The 19,577-nt window shown below is 52.1% G+C and overlaps 2 protein-coding genes across 2 annotated transcripts; one reads left to right on the forward strand and one right to left on the reverse strand.

Moving 5' to 3' along the window:
* The first annotated feature begins 221 nt into the window (after positions 1-221).
* Itpka (inositol-trisphosphate 3-kinase A) lies at positions 222-8,903 on the forward strand. The gene is made up of 7 exons (XM_027926260.2): positions 222-734; positions 6,798-6,894; positions 6,985-7,201; positions 7,337-7,541; positions 7,792-7,893; positions 8,159-8,230; positions 8,333-8,903. The coding sequence occupies exons 1-7, from the start codon at positions 249-251 to the stop codon at positions 8,534-8,536; spliced, it is 1,383 nt and encodes a 460-aa protein (XP_027782061.1). The 5' UTR covers positions 222-248; the 3' UTR covers positions 8,537-8,903.
* Positions 8,904-9,011: 108 nt separating this feature from the next.
* Ltk (leukocyte receptor tyrosine kinase) lies at positions 9,012-17,990 on the reverse strand. The gene is made up of 18 exons (XM_027926259.2): positions 17,906-17,990; positions 17,219-17,362; positions 16,958-17,129; positions 16,380-16,530; positions 16,075-16,224; positions 15,679-15,835; positions 13,858-13,956; positions 13,097-13,249; positions 12,585-12,680; positions 12,115-12,194; positions 11,106-11,170; positions 10,794-10,923; positions 10,600-10,697; positions 10,365-10,457; positions 10,167-10,268; positions 9,899-10,033; positions 9,734-9,824; positions 9,012-9,615 (listed from the first exon to the last, which is right to left on the reverse strand). The coding sequence occupies exons 1-18, from the start codon at positions 17,946-17,948 to the stop codon at positions 9,346-9,348; spliced, it is 2,229 nt and encodes a 742-aa protein (XP_027782060.1). The 5' UTR covers positions 17,949-17,990; the 3' UTR covers positions 9,012-9,345.
* Positions 17,991-19,577: the final 1,587 nt, after the last annotated feature.

Below are 19,577 nucleotides of genomic sequence, written 5' to 3' on the forward strand. Positions count from 1 at the left end.
GCCAGTGTTAGGGATTCCCTGCTACCAGAAGGGGTAACCCAAAGCCTTCCCAGCCACGCAAGGGCCCAGGGAGGCCCGCGCTTTCTCTGAAAGTGAAAGGAGTGGGCGGGGGGCGCGGCCGAGGCGGGGCCCAAACTGGTGCGGCTCAGGCTCCGCCCCGGGGCAGTCTCAAGCCCGAGGCGCTGAGCGTCTTCAGTCCCCGCCGCGCCGCGGGCTGGTGGGCTCAGTTGCTGCTCCAGTGCCGGGAAATGACCCTTCCCGGAGGCCCGACGGGCATGGCGCGATCGGGGAGTGCCGGGTCCTGCAGTCCCGGGCTGGAGCGGGCCCCGCGCCGGAGTGTCGGAGAGCTGCGCCTGCTCTTCGAGGCGCGCTGCGCCGCGGTTGCTGCCGCCGCCGCTGCCGGGGAACCCCGGGCCCGTGGGGCCAAGCGGCGTGGGGGACAGGTTCCAAACGGGCTTCCGCGGGCTCCCCCAGCCCCGGTGATCCCGCAGCTGACCGTGACAGCCGAGGAACCGGACCTACCCCCGGCCAGCCCTGGACCGCCCGAGCCGGAGGGTGACTGGCTCCCGGCAGTGGGCTCGCACCTGCAACAGCCACGGCGCCTTTCCACCTCGTCACTTTCCTCCACCGGCTCCTCGTCGCTGCTTGAGGACTCGGAGGACGACCTGCTGAGCGACAGCGAGAGCCGGAGCCGCGGCAACGTGCAGCTGGAAACAGGCGAGGAGGTGGTTCAGGTACGGGCCGCGGGGGCGGGGCCAGCTCTGGGCACCCGGGCTGCGCTTTGGGGACTCAGCTTTGAGCTCTTGTACGACCAACTTCTGTCCCACGCTTCCTGGGTTGAGGGTCCAATTCACACTGTTAAGGAGGAACATGGGGGCCGGAGGGAGGAGCCAGGCGGACCTCTCGCCTTGGCAGTTTTCACCTCCACTCCGCAGACTGGTCCCAGCCGGGCCCTGGGGCGTCTAAGTGGGATGAGGAGTACGCGACCTGCTGTGGAGAACGGGCGAGGTGAGGGCTCATACCTTGGTGGCAGAGAGGTAGCACTGGGGGATCAAAGGAGCCTTAGTCTTGCCTCCTGAACCCTCGGAATTAGGGGGACAAATGAACGCTTCCCTCTCTCCCCGCCTCCTCTCGGTGCCGCTGCCCCACCCCCGCCGTTGCCACGGTTTCCCTCTCCTGAGTGGGAGTGGAACGGCGCTCCAGGCTCTGCTCCGGAGCCGCTGCCGTCTGCTCCCGGCGCCCGCACGAGGCGTGGACGCAGGAAAGGAATGCGCAGGGCTGGAGCTCTGGCAGGGAGCGGAATGCAGCCCACCTGGTACACACCCCAATGTCCTCGGTTTACAGCTCCTGCACGTGGCACAGGAGAAGGTAAACTGAGGCTGAAAGGGGACAGGAGCAGTATCTGTAGTCACTGCCTCTGGATAGTCTGGATATTCTGGAACCAAATTTGACCCTCGGATAACAGGCCAGAGTGCGGTGAAGTCATTCCTGGTGTCCGCTCCTTAGGGATGTGTGCCTCCTGGGATAGCTGCCTTGTCGCCCTGGTTTTGACCAAGACCAAATTCTTTAACTGCACGCAGTCAGTATGGAATTGTTCTAGATCCACATTACGCAAGTATCCCGGGAGCTGAGGCATAAGCGAGGGGCGCCCCAGTGTCTCCAAGCCTGTCCAAAACACCGGGTCCTGACGACTAGGGGTGAAAGCCGCGGACGCACGCTGGGGTTGCCTGGACGCTGCGGGAAGAGTGCTGGGACACGGCCTGGTCCCTTTGGACCGGAGCTGCGCTATACACTCGGATTGGACGAGGTGGGGGAGACGGACCATATAACAACTTTCAATGGCTCCGTGACTCAGAGAACCTCGGAGATTTACAATACCCAGAGAGCGGTGGGTAAGACACACACACACACAAAAAAAAAAAAAAAAAAAAAAAAAACCTCACAGAAGGAACACCCCTCCGCTGTCAGGTGTAGGCGCGGGGCTCAGTCACGAGCCTGTCGCATCCTTCTTCCTCGGCGGGTAAGCTTACCCCCCTGACCAATGATGGATCCTGAGCCAACACTGGCCTATGTGCCGCCGAGAGTTTCCAAGGCAGTGGAATATAGAAGAACGACCGGACCCCTCCCACCGCTCCTCAACCTGAGCAGTAGGTAGGCTACTCCCCCGCTCAAATCTCTGACACCTGAGAGGCGGACTCAGGGAGAAAGGGCGCGACCAGTGGGGGCGCGAGGCACACCCCATTAGCCTCTTCCGCCCATGGGATCCAGCCAAGCTGCGGCTGGGGGTGGGGGGGGGGGTGGCGGCAGTATTGCCTGGAAGAGGTACCACAGCCCAAGCCTGCATGCAGTTTGTAGGCAGCCTCGGCTGGGTCAAGACTTGGAAGACCAACCTCAGGTCGACCTCTCCCACCCCGAGTCTCTGCTTCTCCCGACGCCAGGAGCTGTTGAGGGCCCTTCTAGTTCCAAGGCTGCGTCTTACAGGCCTTCCCAACCCCCAGCCCGGCGGGGCCTCCCTGAAGGCAAACAGCCACCACAGAGCAGATAAGCCAGGGGCTGTTGACAGAGGTTGCCTGCGTCCGCGTGGAAGGGCCCTGAACGGACTTTGCCTCACACCGCGGGTCCCGCAGTCTGCACAGCACGCCCGCCCAGGCCATTTTTAGGGCTTCCCCTAGCAGGAAGCAGAACCCTCAGGCTGACTGTGAAGGATGCACCTAAGGAAAGGGTACTGTGGCCCCACTCTAGGACTCTCAGATGGCCAGCCCCTTACATTGTAGCCTGAACCGACCAAGGTCAGGGGAGATTCTGCCTGCTTCATTCTGGTGCATGCAACCTTCCCCTAGACCTCCAAGCATCCTGTAAAGCCTGTCTAGAGCAGGATATTTGGAAATGGGCAGCCTCCCTTTCTTTGATGGCCTTTCCTCTGGTACAGGGAAGAGTCAGGATCAGTGAAACCCAGACATGCCAAGAAGAGTAGTTGGAGGCCTTTCCCCAAGGGTAGTTGTCATGATATTCTTACACCTGCCTCCTCAAACAATTGTGAGGGGTAGTTCTAGCAGAACAGAGGGTGCTTGGCTCTTGTTCATCTGTTTTTCTTCTCTCAGTGCTCCAGGCTAGGTAAGGAGACCTGGATGCTGTCCCCTTCTGGACTGAGAACCCCCACACATCACTTTCCACTAATTATAGAGTAGAATTTAGGTTAACAGACTTCCTTTTTAAAAAGCAAATGCCCATGGGAAGGTGAAGTCGTGGGTCAATTTATACCTTAGTGCAAATCATTGTATAAATTTAAACTGATTGCTCTCCCTACCACCACCACAGGGAGTGCTAGTTTGATAGGACAATTGGAACATGGGGAGGGTGCTGGGCTGGCAGAGAGCTGTATGACTGACTGGAGCCCCAGAACGAAAGTGAAGACAGCAAATGATCTGTTTTGGTAGGAGATAGGCTGAGAGTCTGGGGTGATATGAGGAACAAGTGTCTTTAAGGCTTCCAAATAGAGTTTAGATTAGAGAGGGTCTGGTGCTAGTATCCAGCTAAGCTCAGCCCAGTAGCACATATTCCTTGTTCAGCCCTAGCAGTGGGGATTACCAGGGGGCCTCTTGTGACTTCATTAAGGAGTGTCTCACACAATCGGCTCCTCTGATTATTGCCCTCAGATACCCAGGTAGTTTCTGGCTGTGTGTAGGTTTCCAAGGGCATCTCCATGGAGCAAAGGATGGGGTTTTGGCCTCCTTGGCAGCTAGATTTCACTCTGTAACATTAAAAATCTGCTTTCTGATGCCCATACAATGAAAGTCTTACCTGTTCAAAAATATCTTCCCTGCCGTTGTTCATGAGCCAAAATTCCCACCCACTTACCAACCTAACCACCCACTGAAGAATGATTCTCCAAAGCCTTCTTGGATACATTCATTTGTGAATGTATTATGCTTTATGGGGGAGTTATCTCCCTAAGATAGAAGATGGTAGCCAGTTGGGGTTCATGATATTTGCATCAACTCTTTCCATGCTTGACCATATCTGTTACTGGCAAGGGAGATAAATCCTGTCAAAGAAACCTCAGGAGGGTTCACCTGAAACAATGGGTATGGAAGCCCTTTGTTTCCTACATAGCTAGAACCAGTCATAGTGACTGCTGCTCTTGGCTCATGTGAGACTCACAAAACCAGGATAGGAAGAGTAGGTAATGGTTTCATTTCACCTCAACTTGTGAGCAATCTGATGCTGTTATCATACATGAACCAAGTTGAAGTATACCATATCAAACCCTCTTCACCCAGGCCTACCTTCCACCTTCCAGACCCCTCAATGCTTCCTTCCACATGACCCCAGAAGGAATATTCTATCTTAGGGAGGTAACTGCCATCTTCTATCTTAGGGAGATAACTCCCCCATGAAGTATAATACATTCACAAATGAATGTATCCAAGAAGGCTTTGGAGAACTAACCCAAGCTGCTTTCCCCTTTTACTAGGGTAGCTATAGAACTAGTTGTTATGCTATTGCTAAATTCACTCTGGTCCTACTATTCCCCAAATTTTGCTGACAGGCCCCTAAAACTGCCTGAAGTTCCCACTTTTAAAACCATGACTTTACATGAAAGCAAAGGTGTCTAGCCAGTAGGGAGAAGTCCCCAGGCTAATCTCAGTGTTCCCTCAGAAATCAAAACCCTCCTAGCTCCTTAAAGCTGCAAATCATTTTACCTTGTACAAATCTCTCTCTTATATGGTACCTCATTTGACTCCATAAAGGGAGATAGGACGATAGCATGAACTTTGAAACCTTCTGGAGAAACTGGATCAGGGGAGGGAGGTGGACAAGTAGACAGCTTCAACCAGAAATGGGGAGTTAGGGCCAAGGAATAAGGGGATGCTAAGTTCTCTGAAAGCTGGTGATATAGCTTAGTGGTAAAGCACTTGTCTAGTATCCCCAAGGCCCTAGGTTCAATCCCCAGCAGCACACACACACAAAATTAACTCCTATAAGCCTTGATTTTCTCCTGCAAAATGGGACTAATAATATCAACTCATGTATTTGCTGTGCCTGGGGATTATCATCATCAAGATTCCCAAATGGAATGTGAGAGAAGGGGGTCTGGGACAATGCTGCTGAATATATATGGTACATAAATAATCTTCCTGGAATTTTACTTAAGGATTTGGAGGTGGGGAGTTTTATAATAAAACTTGGATTTATTATGCAGGAAAATGCAAGCCTTGTATGTATTTAAAGATTTTAAAAGGGAGTTTTGAAAGAGATGTCATGCTTCTAGTGGGCTGCTTCTGGCTACACCCCCAGTTCCCCACGGATTGGACATGTGATTATGCCCTACTGCGCCATGTAGGGACTTTAGTAGGAAAGCGAGAGCAACACTGTCTAAGGGAAGATGAGAAAGTGCCTGGCAAGCAGTCAGCAGTTAGTAAATGGGAGCTCATGTTAGGGCAGTCACTATGTCAACCCAGAGAACACAGACCCATACATATAATTTGTGTGGCTTCACTCAGCTAAAAAGTGACAAAGTCAGAACTGGAACCCACTGTTCACTCCCCACCCAGGGCTTTGTCACCAACTCCCCATGTGAAAGGCTTTATGATTAGCAGCCTTTCACTACTTAGGCCACCTCCTCTGTTCTCCTTTTCCCTCTTAGAATTTCCTCTTGGCATAGGACTGGGTTCCAGTCCTATGGGGACATACACGTGTATCTCCTTTAAATGGCAGGCATCCCTGTGAGAAGGCAATAGACACAGATAAGCAAACCTGTGCACTTCAGAGAGCAGACATAGGACTACTGAGTCCGAGGTAAGAAACAGAAAGGTCCCAGTTGTCTGCTTTCAGGATTGGATGAAGGCCTAAGCAATGTTCATAACGCAAGGGGTACATCCCCCAAAATCTACTTCTCTCAGTCAGTTTTGTCTGACAGGTATTCAGCTTTGCTTCCTATTTTCAGGCTTAGATTTCTGGGTTCAGATCAGAACCAAGGGTGACTTGGGCTTCGCCAACAAGTGAGGAATGCACGGAATCCAGGGACAACTGAGAGTCTTGGGGAATTGCAAAACTTTCTCAGGCCCTGGCAGGCTGGCATCCATGCCCTAGACCCCAAAAGGTTGATTCTATTTGTTCCCTAAATGAAAGGAACTGAGGTCCCTAGTGAATTAATTGGTGATCCAGATTTGTCCATCTTCTGCTTCACACCACGGAATGAGATGCCCCAGGGAGCTGAGCGCATATCACACCCAAGACTCATTTACTACTCCCAACAACCCAGAAAGTGTAGTTATTTCTCCATTTTATAGATGAAAAGACTGACACACAAAGGCTTGTTTCTCAGGCCCTAGAATCTTCTGAAGCATTGATAGAAATGCAAATTTTTGGCTACATTCCAGACCTACTCAGAGTTTCCCTGCAGTAGACTCATAGAGCCTCAAATCTGTAACAAGGGTGATCATCAAGTTGTTCCCATGCTCACAAAAGTTGAAAAACCTTGATAGTGCAATTTAGTAACCCACCCAAAGTAACTTCTGAGTGGTAGAGCTGAGGCATAAACTTGAGCTTTCTGACACTAGGTCCAGGGCTCTTTTCAGCTTATTGGAGAAACTGAAATCAGGTTCTCTATGTCTGCTTCAGTGCCCACCACATTGCCCCACAATAAACTCCCTGAATGAATGGATGAGTAAATGAAATTGTGTGACCCCAGCTGCTTCCACTGGGTTGGGGTCAGGACAAGGCCCTATTCCAGTGGAAAACGTTTATGCATTACTGAGACACCAGTTTGCAGACTGGGCCCGTGTTGCTTTCAGAAAAGCCACTGGCAAAAGATCCGGACCATGGTGAATCTGCCAGTCATGAGCCCTTTCAAGAAGCGCTATGCCTGGGTGCAGCTGGCGGGACACACAGGTAAGTGAGAATCACTGCCGGGACCAGTGCGTGGGGAGGGTTACTGAGACTGGAAGGGACTGAGTAGCACTAACTGGTGCCCTTCCGCAGGGAGTTTCAAGGCTGCTGGCACGAGTGGACTGATCCTGAAGCGCAGCTCGGAGCCTGAGCGCTATTGCCTGGCGCGGCTGATGGCTGATGCGCTGCGTGGCTGTGTGCCCGCCTTCCATGGCGTTGTTGAACGCGACGGCGAAAGCTACTTGCAATTGCAGGACCTGCTTGATGGCTTCGACGGACCCTGCGTGCTTGACTGCAAGATGGGCGTCAGGTTTGCATGCCCTGCTGGGCCAAGAGGAACCAACGTGGGCTGGGACAATCGCTCAATTCAGTTCCTAAGGCAAGTACTAGATTGGGGTCCTGGTGCCCGCACCTCACATCCTGTTTCCTGTCTGTGCTCCCGCAGGACTTACCTGGAAGAGGAACTGACCAAGGCCAGAGAGCGGCCCAAACTTCGGAAGGACATGTACAAGAAGATGCTGGCGGTGGATCCTGCAGCACCCACTGAGGAGGAGCATGCGCAACGGGCTGTCACTAAGCCTCGCTACATGCAGTGGCGGGAAGGCATCAGTTCCAGTACCACGCTTGGCTTCCGTATCGAGGGCATCAAGGTGGGCCAGGCCCACTTTGCTTTGCACCTCAACGTCTGGGCCCTTGTTTCATCCCAGCCCCTTTCGCCGGGCTGGTGTTCTTCCCCCTTTTTTGACCACTCCACCAGCAGCACCGAGCGACGCCCTCTGGCGGCGGTCTCACTGTCCCTAGAAGTTAATGTCCTGGGAGGTATTGCTGCCCTGGCATGATTCTCTTCCCGCCACCCCATGCGGGTCAGAGCCTCTGACACTCCCTGCCCACCTCCTTCAGAAAGCAGATGGCTCCTGCAGCACCGACTTCAAGACTACACGAAGCAGGGAGCAAGTGACTCGCGTCTTTGAGGAGTTTGTACAAGGCGATGCAGAAGTGCTGGTGAGAACCTGATCCCAGAATCCTGATATATTGAAGCATCTGAAGCCAAGGGTGCCTCCTGGTCACCTGTTCCAGTGCCTTTGCCTATGTGACTTCCCCTGGTAGCATTTATTTAATTGTTGTAATTGCTGTATTTCCTTCCCTCCCGAGCCATGCAGGGGAGTCTCACAACCATATTTGCCAAGCTGAAAATGCATCATGGCTCCTAATGTTAGCAGGACTTCCTTAGCTTGTAAAATTAATTTGCCTACTCTACCCTCTCCAGAGGATGTATCTGAACCGTCTGCAGCAGATCCGAGATACCCTGGAGGTCTCTGAGTTCTTTAGGAGGCATGAGGTAAGAGGCTAGTGTGCTCAGGTGCTGGGTCTATGGTGGTTAGAGTGGGAAAAGAGTTGGGGGACTTCTTCAGGAAAAGGCCTGACTGTTGGGGCTTGGCAGGTGATTGGCAGCTCGCTCCTGTTTGTGCATGATCATTGCCATCGAGCCGGCGTGTGGCTCATCGACTTTGGCAAGACCACACCCCTTCCCGATGGCCAGATCCTGGACCACCGGCGGCCCTGGGAGGAGGGCAACCGTGAGGACGGCTATTTGCTGGGGCTGGACAATCTCATTACCATCCTGGCCAGTCTTGCTGAGAGATGAAGCCAACCCTTTGTCCCAACACTTGGGCCAACAGTCAGACAGATGTGGACCTGCAGCTGCATCCCCACTGTGCATGCCAGCAAGAGACAGGAATACCGCTGGGCGGGCAGTTCATTCAGTCCTGCAGGGCCAGGTGCCAACCACTAAGGGAATGCACTGCCAACACCCAGAATTGGCCTCCACTGAGCCCCAGTGTTCCCAGAGCTTAATGACACTAATTTTATAGGAGGGGAGGGGAACCATGGGCTCCTTCGCCAGCCCAGCTCTTCTGAGGCAGCTTTGTACCTCTCCAGAGGGGCCAGGTAAAAGATTTTATTTCACAGGTCTAGACCTATTGGTCTAACTTCCCACACTACAATGGACTCCTCATTCCTAATAAAACTCAAAGACTCAGTTTTGTGACTCAGGCCTCATCCACTCCCTCCTCTGGACTCCTTTCCTCAGTTCTAAAATATTTCATGTCCACTCAGATCACTGGAAGGTGTAAAAAGAATTTTTTATTAGAAATATCTATGGGGTTGGAGATAAAAGATGTGGGGAGAGGGTAATCCACACTCCCCACCATAACTGGGGTGTGAGGGAATGGCTTCTGGTCCCAAAGACCAAAGGCTGGGAGTAGCTAGGCCCTTCCCCAAGAGGCCTGGGGCTGGTTTCTAGCATAAAAATCCAGTGCTGCCAGGACTGCCCTGAGACAGGTCCAGACATACAGCACAGACTGCAGGGGAACAGAGGCTACTGGACTAACAAGGCACTAGAAGCCTGGAAAGGGGTACAGGGAGGAGCAGTTGCTAAGAACAGTGTCTGAGTCCTCAATCAGGGTCCCTTGGGACCCAAGAGCCATAGGTGGGATTCCAAAGATTCTGAGGTTGGAGACCTTGGGATTTGAGGGGCTTGAGGCCAGAGGATAGGTGAGGGCCAAGAGGCCTCCTTTCCCAGTTTTTCAAATTCTCTGGACTCAGGTCCTGGGGTTGTGGGGATCTTAGGCCCTCCAAGGACCTGTTCCCCAGGCTAGAAGCCCCTTCATCCTCCAGAGTGGGCTTTAGTTCCATTGGCAGTGGTGAATTAAGCACATCAGGGTCCTGTAACGGGAAGGTAGGGGAACAGTGGGCCGCAGAGTAGTTTTAGGGCTTTCTTCCTGATTCACAAGGCCAAGCTGGTCAGAGGGGTTATGGGGAAAATCATTATTAAGAGGCATACCTGAGTACAGTATTGAAGGCGCTCCAAGATGCTGGCAAAGTTGGGGCGGAGTTCAGGTTGATACTGCCAACACTGGGTCATGATGCGGTACCTGGAGGAAGGCAGGAATTTGTGGCCACCATGGTCTCTAGGGACCTCCCTTCCTGGGTAGTGCTCTAAACTCACACAGGCCCTGGACATCCCTGAGGAGGGTCCATCCGGCTCCCTGCAATGATGAAGTCCAGCACCTCTTGGTTGGTATGCCCAGGGTAGGGCATGTAACCCAGTGAGAAGATCTCCCAGAGCAGTACCCCAAAAGACCTGCATTGTAAGTCGGAGAGACAAGTGAGGCCCATCAGGTCCAACCAACCCTTCCCACAAACCAGGCAGCCACCGAAGGACAGGATTAGTTTCAAAGCAGGGTAGAAAAGTGCAAGGGAGAATATCTCATCACCAGGAGTCTGTCTTCGATGTGAAGATGCCCTCCAGAAGGGCCTCTGGGGGCATCCATTTGACTGGGAGCAAGGCCTGCCCTGCCTTACGGTAATAATTGGCCCTACAGGAGGGAGGAGAGTGACAAGTGTTCAAATACCATCAAGGTGCTGGTAAACCCCCTTGGAGTAGCAGTTTCCCATTTCCCCAGGCTTCACACCGGTAGATATCTCTTGCCATCCCAAAGTCCCCAATCTTGGCCACACGGCTGGGTCCAGTGCAGCTCAGCAGACAGTTCCTGGCGGCAATGTCCCTGTAGAATAGGGCAAAAGATCTCTTTCAGAATTGAGAAGCTCTGGCCCTTCCTGATCTATTTCCTTAAAAGTTATGTGCAAGAGTTATTCCTTGGGGAATGAGTTGGGCTGGGAGTCCTCTGAGCCAGGATTGCTCCTAACCTGTGGATGAAGCGATTTTCCTCAAGGTAGTGGCAGCCCTGGGCTATGTCCTGGGCCAGCTGCAGCAGGTCCTGCATGGCCAGAGGTGATGGCTGACCCTGGATCAGGCAAAGTACACATCAGTCCATGCAAGTCTGTGGACACATGTGACAGAGTCTTGAGAGGGGCCTGGAGGGCTGGAAGTAGTGTCTCACCAGGTTGGGACGACTCTGCCTCAGGAAACTCTTCATGTCCCCTCCAGACATCAGTTCCAGCAGAATGAGGCGAGGCACAGCCCTGAGGCTGAGCCCCACACAGCGCACGATGTTCTGATGGCTGAACTTGCTGAATCAAGTAGTGCACATACCCCATCACCAGCAGGGAGAGAAACATGTTCTAAGTTCTGCACAAATGCAGAGGACCCTGTGTCCCTAAATATGCTACCTCTTAACCCCAGAATGCAGGGGAGGCCATTTCTGCAGGTGAAACTGGGCTTTCCCACCTCTATGCACAAGCCCCAGGGGCACCTGATGATGAGCGCCTCCATGAGAAAATCCAACTCATCCTGATGAGAGCAGAGATCTGGCAGAGTCTGGGGAGGAAAAGCAAAGTTCTGAGTTCCTCTGGAAACCATGAGTGCAGTTCACCATAGCTCTAGCAATTGTGCATCCTTCTGTGGTGCCCTATTCTCCTACAACCAACCAGAAGCCCTACCCCCTCACCTTGATTGCCACCTGTAGGGGGCTGGAGTCCCCAGGAAGGCCAATTACCAATCCCTCATACACTTTCCCAAAGGCACCGTGGCCCAGGGCTCTGCAGGAAGACAGGTTGGAAGAGAGTGGGTAGCTGACACAGAGAAGGGTCCCAGAGGGTTAACTGCTTTGTCCCATTATGTACCCTGATGACCCTATTTGACCTCTCTCTGCATCATGGATGTCTCCAAGCACAAGCCCTAGAAGAGTGGTGCTAACTCACACAGAGCTGAGGCAGAGAGCAGACAAATGGAATGGGAGTTGGGGTGGAAGGCTGTGATAAGGCCTTTTATTTATTTTTTTTCCTTTGACTGGGGATTGAACCCCGGGTGCTTTACCACTGAGCTATATCCCTGGTCCTTTTTATTATTATTATTATTATTATTATTAATCTTGAGACAGGGTCTTGCTAAGTTGCTAAGGCTAGCCTCAAATTTGTGATCCTCCTCCCTCAGCCTCCCAAGTTGCTAGGATTACAGGTGTGTGCCCCCACTCCAGGAGATGAGGCCTTCAGTTATGGTGCTGCAAACACCCTGGAAGGGTGGCAATCCTTGGGCTCCAGAAGAGTCATATTCTAAGGTCCTTATCATTCCAGAATTGGGGCAGAGAGTTGATCCTGCCCTCTCTCCTTTTACAGCTTGTATGGGCCTTCATCCCCTACACAAGAGGTTTAAATTGATTGCTCAAATGCACCATAATTGATCCATAATCTACCACAGGATGGAGAGGATCAGAGGTGGGGATTCAGAGCACAACAGTTTTCAGAAAGTGGTGGGGGACTCACCTGAGCAGAGTGACATTGGCTGGGGAAACCTCGGTGAGCCCTGGGGGCAGAGGCCACGACTGGGTCAGACCAAGCCCTACCTGGCAGTAATAGGGATTGGGGGCTGTCCTGATGGCAGAGGTTCGAAGCTTGCTCAGCTCAAGCTCAGGATCTGGCCGCCTGGACCCCCATAGGCCCTGCCACTTCTTCCGGTTCACTGAGAATAGGAAGAACACAGGTATTCCCTGTACTTGTCCATCAATCCTACTCTGCCTCCCCCTGCCTAGGACACTTCCAGTTGCCCATTCAAGTAGATGTTTTCCCCAGGCCTCTCCAGCTGTTTCTACTCTTTGAAAACCAGAGGAGTCCGCTGGAGGGGAAAAGGGGTTCTGAAGTCAGTCACATATGACCCTGGGACCCATTACAGCCCATCACAGCTCAGTGGAGAAGAGGTAGCACTGGATCAGCCATGCCAACTAGATGCTCCATACCCAAAATCAGGACCCCACACACCATAAGGAGGCTCAGTATCAAGGTCACCACTACAGCCACCATCAGAACCAGTGGGCTTGAGGCGGTTGGCAGGTCTAGAAAGAAAGAGAAAACTTCAACGGCAAGTTCCATGTCCCTCTACCCTTAAGTCTTAACCATGCTTCAAAACTCAGCTCAGTGTAAACTTTTCCACAATGACATTCCCAATTATTCTAGACAAAAGCAAACTCTCCCTCTTGAGAACCCCTAAAACACTTGACACCTCCCATTGCAACTGTCATTTTTAGATATATATCTATATATCTATTTCTAAATATCCATCTCACCTCCCACACTGGCCTACACACTTCTTGAAGGCAGAGCAAGCACTGATCCATCTGTAATCCCCTGCCTAGTATCTGTCACAGTGCCTGGCACTCATCAGGCATCTATATCATCTTTCCCAGTGCCCTGCTGCTCCTCTCAGCCTGAAACCCAGAAGTTCAGACCTGGAAAAAAAGGCAAGACATACCCCTGCAAGTGATGTTATCCACAGCTAGCTCCATGCCTTCTGGGCACATGCATTCAGTCAAATGGAGCTCAGCCTGCCACTGGCAGTCTTTCAAAGAGCAATGACTGCAATTGTGGTGTCTTCGGATTTCCACCTCTCCATGGTTCTCTATGACTATGAATAAAATAACTGATATGGTATGGTGGGGATGAGGATTGTGAAAGGAGTTTGGGGGCACAGGTCTTTTTCCAACCATGTGGTTAATTCTCCCCCAGGAGTTTATTATATCTATCTATCTATCTATCTATCTATCTATCTATCTATCTATCTATCATCTATTGGTACTAGGGATTGAACCCAGGGGCACTTAACTACTGAGCCACATCCCAGCCCTTTTTATTTCTTTATTTTAAGATAGGGACTCTTTAAGTTGCTTAGGGCTTCACTATGTTGCTGAATTTAAGGTTGGCCTTAAATATGTGATCCTGCCTCAGATTCCCGAGTCACTGGAGTTACAGGCGTTCACCACCATACCTGGCTAGCACAGGAGTTTAGAGCAAGGAATAGCATTAAGTACCCAGGGCAGAGGGGGAGCCTGGAGGACTTCTGTCAAGCCTGAATATTCCCAATTCTGGGACCCTTGATTCCCCAGGTATTTGAATAGATTTCATGGCAAGAGGATACCTGACAAGCATTCCAGAATGTCCATACTGGTATCACAACCAATAGCCCACAACAATGTAGTTCACAGTACAGAGCTGGTGAGGGGTGGGGGCCCATACCTGCCAGAGGCTGCAGGTAGAGTTCACTGCTGGGGTGTATGAAAGATACCCCATCTTCCCCATCAGCCCAGAAGATGTCAGTCTCTGAGGCATCACCCCCTAGAAATTAAGAGTGATAGAAGGTTTGAATATAAAAAGAGTGAGTAGAGTGAGGGTGGGGGGAGGAAGGGGCACACAGCTGCCTCATAGATGGGAAGCTGGAATCTCCCTCCTGGTGGAAACCCCATTGTCCCCTACTCTGTAGCCTTGCCATCCAGGTGCTAATTTGAGCCAATCAACATATGCACTATTTACATGACTTACTTTTTGTGGGAGAACACCTAAAATATATTCTCTTATTTATTTAAAAATTTTTTTTCTCTTGGGGCTGGGGTTGTGGCTCAGCGGTAGAGCGATTGCCTAGCACATGAGAGGCCCTGGGTTCCATCCTCAGCACCACATAAAAATAAATAAATAAAATAAGGGTATTGTGTCCATCTACAACTAAAAAAATTAATATTTAAAAAAATTTTTTCTTAGGTTTAGGTAGACACAACACCTTTATTTTATTTTATTTATTTTTATGTGGTACTGAGGATTGAACCCACACATGCTAAGAGAGTACTCTACCACTGAGCCACAACCCCAACCCTTATTTATTTTTGTTTATTTATTTTTGCAGTACTGGGGATAGAACCCGAAAGGCACTTTACTGATAAGCTACATCCCCAGAACATCTTATTTCTTGAGACAGGGTCTTGAAATAATTGCCACTTAAACTTGCTAAGTCTAGCCTAGAACTTGGAATTCTCTTGCTACAGCCTCCTGAATCCCTGGGATTACAGGCCAGCACCACTAGTACCTGGCTACTCTCTTAGCCATATTGTAGAATACATTGCTATTAACTGTAGTCACATGTTCTGCAGGAGATCTTGAACTTATTCTTCTTAACTGAAGTTTTATATCCTTTGACCCCATCTCCCCACTCCAACCCTTATAATTTGCATTTCCAACAACTTTATTGGTGCTGAGGCCATTGGTTCAGAGTATCACATAAAATTTTCACCTTAAACTATTTCTGCTGGGTGGAGTTGTGCAGACCTGTAACCCCAGCTGCTAAGGAGGCTGAGGCAGAGGAATGCAAGTTCAGAGCCAGCCTGGCAACTAAATGGCTCTAAGCTATTTAGCAAGGCCCTGTTTCAAAATAAAATAAAATAAAAGGGCTGGGGATGTGGCTTAGTGGTTAAGCATCCCTGGGTTGAATCCTTGGCACCAAAACAAAAACGAACAAACAAACAAAAAAACTATTCCTGTCTTTCCGCCTCCTGGCTCAGCTTGCTCTCTCAGTGAGTTCTAAATTCCACAGACTGCTTCAGCGCAAGGAGAGGACTTGTGATGGAAAAGGTCCTGGATTAAACTGCAATTCTAGGGGAGACCTGTGGCATGTATGATTCGCAATTGATTTGACCTCCTTTTCTAAGAGCTCCTGCTCTGGTCTGGCACAATTAAGCTAGGAGCCTTTCCCACCTATCCTAAAAAGCCTGCTCCCAGAATAGAGGCCCTCCACAAGGATGCACCTACCCCGGTAGCCACCGCCTCCTCCACCGGCAGTGCAGGCCCCGCCACCGCCCCCGAAGCCGCCGACTGCGGCCCAGCCGAGTGTAGCCCTGGCCTCGGCACATCCCTGGCCGCCCTCTGCCCCTTCCTTCAGTGAGCGGCCAGACTGCGGAGAGCGGGCCTGTGATGTCCAGCCGCCCCCTCCACCTACAGAGCGACAGCAGGATGATTGGCAGCAGGGGGTGGGGAGTAGCGCCCTTGCCCGCGGTGGTCCCGCGCCCTCACCTGCCGCCCCTCCTCTCCCGCCGCTCCCTGGCGCCGCCGACCGGTTTTCCAGTTTCTCTGGGGCGGCCTGAGTCCGGGCTCGGTCCTGCCGCCTCAGGTAGGCCCGACCGCCGCCTCCAGCAGCCACCAGCAGCGGCTCCAGCTCGCCGGCGCGTAGCTATGGGGCCAGCAGCGCGATTAGAGAGGGCGCCTTCCCTGCCGTCTAGGAAGGACTCCGGCCGGGCGAGAGCTCCCGCTCGAGGGCCAGAGGAGAGCATGGGCTTCCTGCTGCGCCCAGGTATAAAGGGACCTCAAGGAATGAAGTAGAGCTCGTGCGTGTGAGCCCCGGGTAGGAGGACAGGGACCTCAACGCTGGGCTGAAGGGCAAGCGTGGCCAGCACCGGTCGTAGCACGTACCCGGAAGACGTAGGTGGCGCCCCCTCCACCCCCACCACCTCCAGCCCAGTGCTGCGACCCCCGGACTCTTTTGGTTTCATCGGTCGCCGCCGTGTGCTCTTCAGTGGACTGAGACTCTCCAAGACAGACGAGTTGGCTCTCGGGACTACCCTGCGAGAGCCAAGGGCAAAATGAGCCTGGCCTGGGACCCTCAGATCGCTGAGGTGTCTGAGCACCGAGGAAGGAATGCCCCGATGGCCACCCCCATGACACCCATCCCCTGTCCTGGACACTCAAACCACCTTTTTCCTTCTGAATCCACTTACTCCTGGACAGGCGTCCTCTCCCTGCTGCCCCACTAGGATATACAGCTGCTCCCCACGACTTAGGGAGAAGATCCCTGAGACGAAGACGCCATGCGCCCGCGACAGGTGGTTCTTGGCGCCCTTGCCGCCTGCGGCTCCGTAGGCTGAGATCCTGAGGGAAGAGGGCGCTGAGTCCCTGGCCCTTGGTCCGGGAGATCTCCAAAATTTCTTATCCAAGGAACTTAGAAACTGTAGTAGACTCTGAAGGGATGGGAAGACTAGGTTTGCATACCAAAACGTTAGATTTTGAATATATTTTAATGGAGATGGCAGGAGGCTCAAGCCCCCGTTGGCGCCGCTGCTGATTAGGGGCAATCATCTCGGCCATACTAGGCTCCAAAGTACATGCTAATTCAGTGACTATGGCTACTCTTCCCATGGTCCACTGGAAGGAGATACAGTCAAGGTCGCCACGTTAGTTATTGCAGCAGAATACTCTAAAATGCAATGTGATGGATGGGCATGTGGCCTTTTTTTCTGTTACTATAAAATCCCAGACTAGCAGGTCACCACCACCTCTACCCATCCCCAACACTTACAGATACTGGCCGGTGCCTGGTGCCCGCCACAGCTGCACTCCTTTCAGAGGCCCTTCGGCCCCCACTGTCACCATCACGCTGGTCCCCTCGTATGCCCAATCACATTGTGTTTGTGTGGGGCCCCATCGGCCGCTGGCCCCGCAGGTGGAGAACAGCCAAGGACCCTCTATGCCTGGGAGCGGGAGTAAGGAAAGGGTTGTCGAGCCCCTGGCCAGGCCTCGGGGTCTGAGATTATTGAATGGAAGAACCCGCGGAGCTCACCTAGAGAATTTGTGGGGGAATCTGGCTCTAATCTGTTAGGCGGGGCGGCCACTTTCGAGTCCCAGGGGCTTGGAATTGGTAGCGGCAAGGGCGAGGATGGAAGAAAAGGCGCCTGGGACCCGGCGCTGCAGCAGAGAATGGCGCCTGAAATGTGGCAGGGAAATAGAGGGGTTGGGAAAGGGCGTAGGATATTAATCCGGCAGGGCTGGGGGTTAAAGAGAGACAATAATCCCTCTACGGCTCTTCGCGGCCACACCCCTAAACACTGCCCAGCCAGTGCACACTGAAGCCTGGAAGCCGGCAATAACCCAACTCGGTCGCCAAAGCCTCGCGGGTTGCCGGCTGATCACCTCTACCAGGTTCTCCCCTCAAGAGTCCTTCCCCCTGAATAACTGAGCCCGGTTCTGCAGCCCTCCCCGTTTTTCTTTACTTAGATTAGAGGCCCTACTCCCAGGCAGTGCTAACACACAGGGCTTGTTCTTGGTTCCCAAGATGCGCGATAGGATCCTAGGATTTGGGCGAGTCTGGCGCTTCTCCGCCTGCACTCCACAAACGTGGAGAGCTTTAACCGCGAAGGTCCAAAGCCTCGGTAGGAACCACTATGCCCTGGTCTGTCGCGAACGCTGTCCCCAAGTCTAGGAAGGTGCCTCTGGTCGGCTCGTTCCTTGACCGCCAGACAGCACTTACCCGCAGCTCCGAGCCACAGCAGCAGAGGGCCGGAGCAGCCCATAGCCAGTTCAGTCCACCCCAGCTGATGTTGAAAGCTCAGAACTTGCCACCACAGCAGGCAGCATAGGGTAGTGTCCAGCGGTTGGTGAGACACCCCTGGGACCTATTGTCTGTGGCCACGCCTACTTCAGACCCCAGAATGTGAAAGGAGGAAAGGGCGGGACGTGTGGGCAGTTAGGTCCCCGTGCTTCCGGGAAGAGCCTTGTGGAACCCCCACCCTGGGGCTGTCTCCAGATTATAGAGTATGCGTCTGGCTGCCCCAGGGGCTTGTGGTGGTTTTGAGATAGGGGAGGAAATGCCCCCATGCCCACCCTTTTGAGACAACAGCCTAAAAGGCAGCTAGCCACAACCCAAGCACTCAGTAGGGGCTTCTAGGTTTCTAGGGATAGGAGCAATGGGGACTGTGCTGCCATGGTGATGATGGTGGTGGTGTGTATACCGCATGGGAAGTACTCTTTCTCTTTAAATTGCCCCGACTGGGCATGATGGTGCATGTTTGTAATCCAAGCAATTTGGGAGGCTGAGGCAGGAGAGTAACAAGTTCAAAGCCAGCCTCAGCAATTTAGCCACACCCTAAGCTATTTAGCCAGACCCCATCTTAAAATAAAAAATAAAAAGGGCTGAGGGTGTAGCTCAGTGATAAAGCCCCCTAGATTCAATCCCCAGTACAATAGGATACAATACAATAAACTGCCCAAATAAGGCTGGGCTTGGTGGTACAGGCCTGTAATCCCAGCAACTCAGGAGGCTGAGGCAGGAGAATTGCCAAGTTGGAGACCATATTAGCCTAGTGATAGGGCACCTGTGGGTTCAATTCCCCAGTACCAGGGAGAGTGGGGGAACTGCATCAAGTAAGGAGGCATCATTACTTGTCATAACTTCCAGTGCCTTTGTGACTGCAAGGCTGAACCTCCCTGATAACCTCAAAATACAATTCTATTGCCCTTTAACTCTGTGCATATCTTCGTACTGTGAGGGGGTAGAGACTAGACAGGATGTCGTAAGACCTGAGCACTAGTATTACAACATTAATCAATGGGCAAGACAGCACAGGCTTCAACTGCTCTGAGATGGTATCCCCACCACCTGGAAAGTCATATGAAGAAACTGCTCTGTAAACCACAAGGCACCTGTACAGGTGGGAGGGCCACTCAGCTTCAGCCTTCAGGTGGTTGTGTGTACTGAGTCCTCAATCTGTTGCTCAAAATGCAACTTAAAAGACTGAGACCTCTGTTTAATATAAAACACCTAAAAAAGCAGTTTAGCTACTTGGTAAAGTCTGAGTAAGTAGTGCTAGTTATAGCCACAAAATGATTTTTATAAAAATTCTGGGCTCTATGTCCCAGTTAACTCTGTAGATATCCTACTATGAGGTAAGAGAATTTACTTCACAAGATCCCTATAAAACCAAAGATTCTTGAACTGTGGTTGGTCCAGGACAGTAGCATCAGTATGACTTGGGAATTTGCTAGAAATGCATATACTTTGCCCCATCCTAGACCTACTGAAGTCTAAAACTCTGGCAGTAGAGCCCAGCAATATTTATTTACTTATTTGTAGTTCTGGGGATTGAACCCAGGGTGCCTTACCACTGAGCTACATCCCCAGCCCTTCTTTATTTTGGAATAGG

Source organism: Marmota flaviventris, chromosome 2, assembly GCF_047511675.1.
Source record: "Marmota flaviventris isolate mMarFla1 chromosome 2, mMarFla1.hap1, whole genome shotgun sequence".
Lineage (NCBI taxonomy): Eukaryota > Metazoa > Chordata > Mammalia > Rodentia > Sciuridae > Marmota > Marmota flaviventris.

Coding starts and splice junctions, on each gene's coding strand:
- Itpka (XM_027926260.2), top strand. CDS start 249: ATGACCCTTCCCGGAGGCCCGACGGGCATGGCGCGATCGGGGAGTGCC. Junction 7,894..8,158: donor AAGGCGATGCAGAAGTGCTG/GTGAGAACCTGA, acceptor TACCCTCTCCAG/AGGATGTATCTGAACCGTCT. Junction 8,231..8,332: donor AGTTCTTTAGGAGGCATGAG/GTAAGAGGCTAG, acceptor GGGGCTTGGCAG/GTGATTGGCAGCTCGCTCCT.
- Ltk (XM_027926259.2), bottom strand. CDS start 17,948: ATGGGCTGCTCCGGCCCTCTGCTGCTGTGGCTCGGAGCTGCGG. Junction 13,957..15,678: donor CGGGAGAGGAGGGGCGGCAG/GTGAGGGCGCGG, acceptor CTTAATTTCTAG/GGGGTGATGCCTCAGAGACT. Junction 12,195..12,584: donor GTGTGGGGTCCTGATTTTGG/GTATGGAGCATC, acceptor TATTACTGCCAG/GTAGGGCTTGGTCTGACCCA.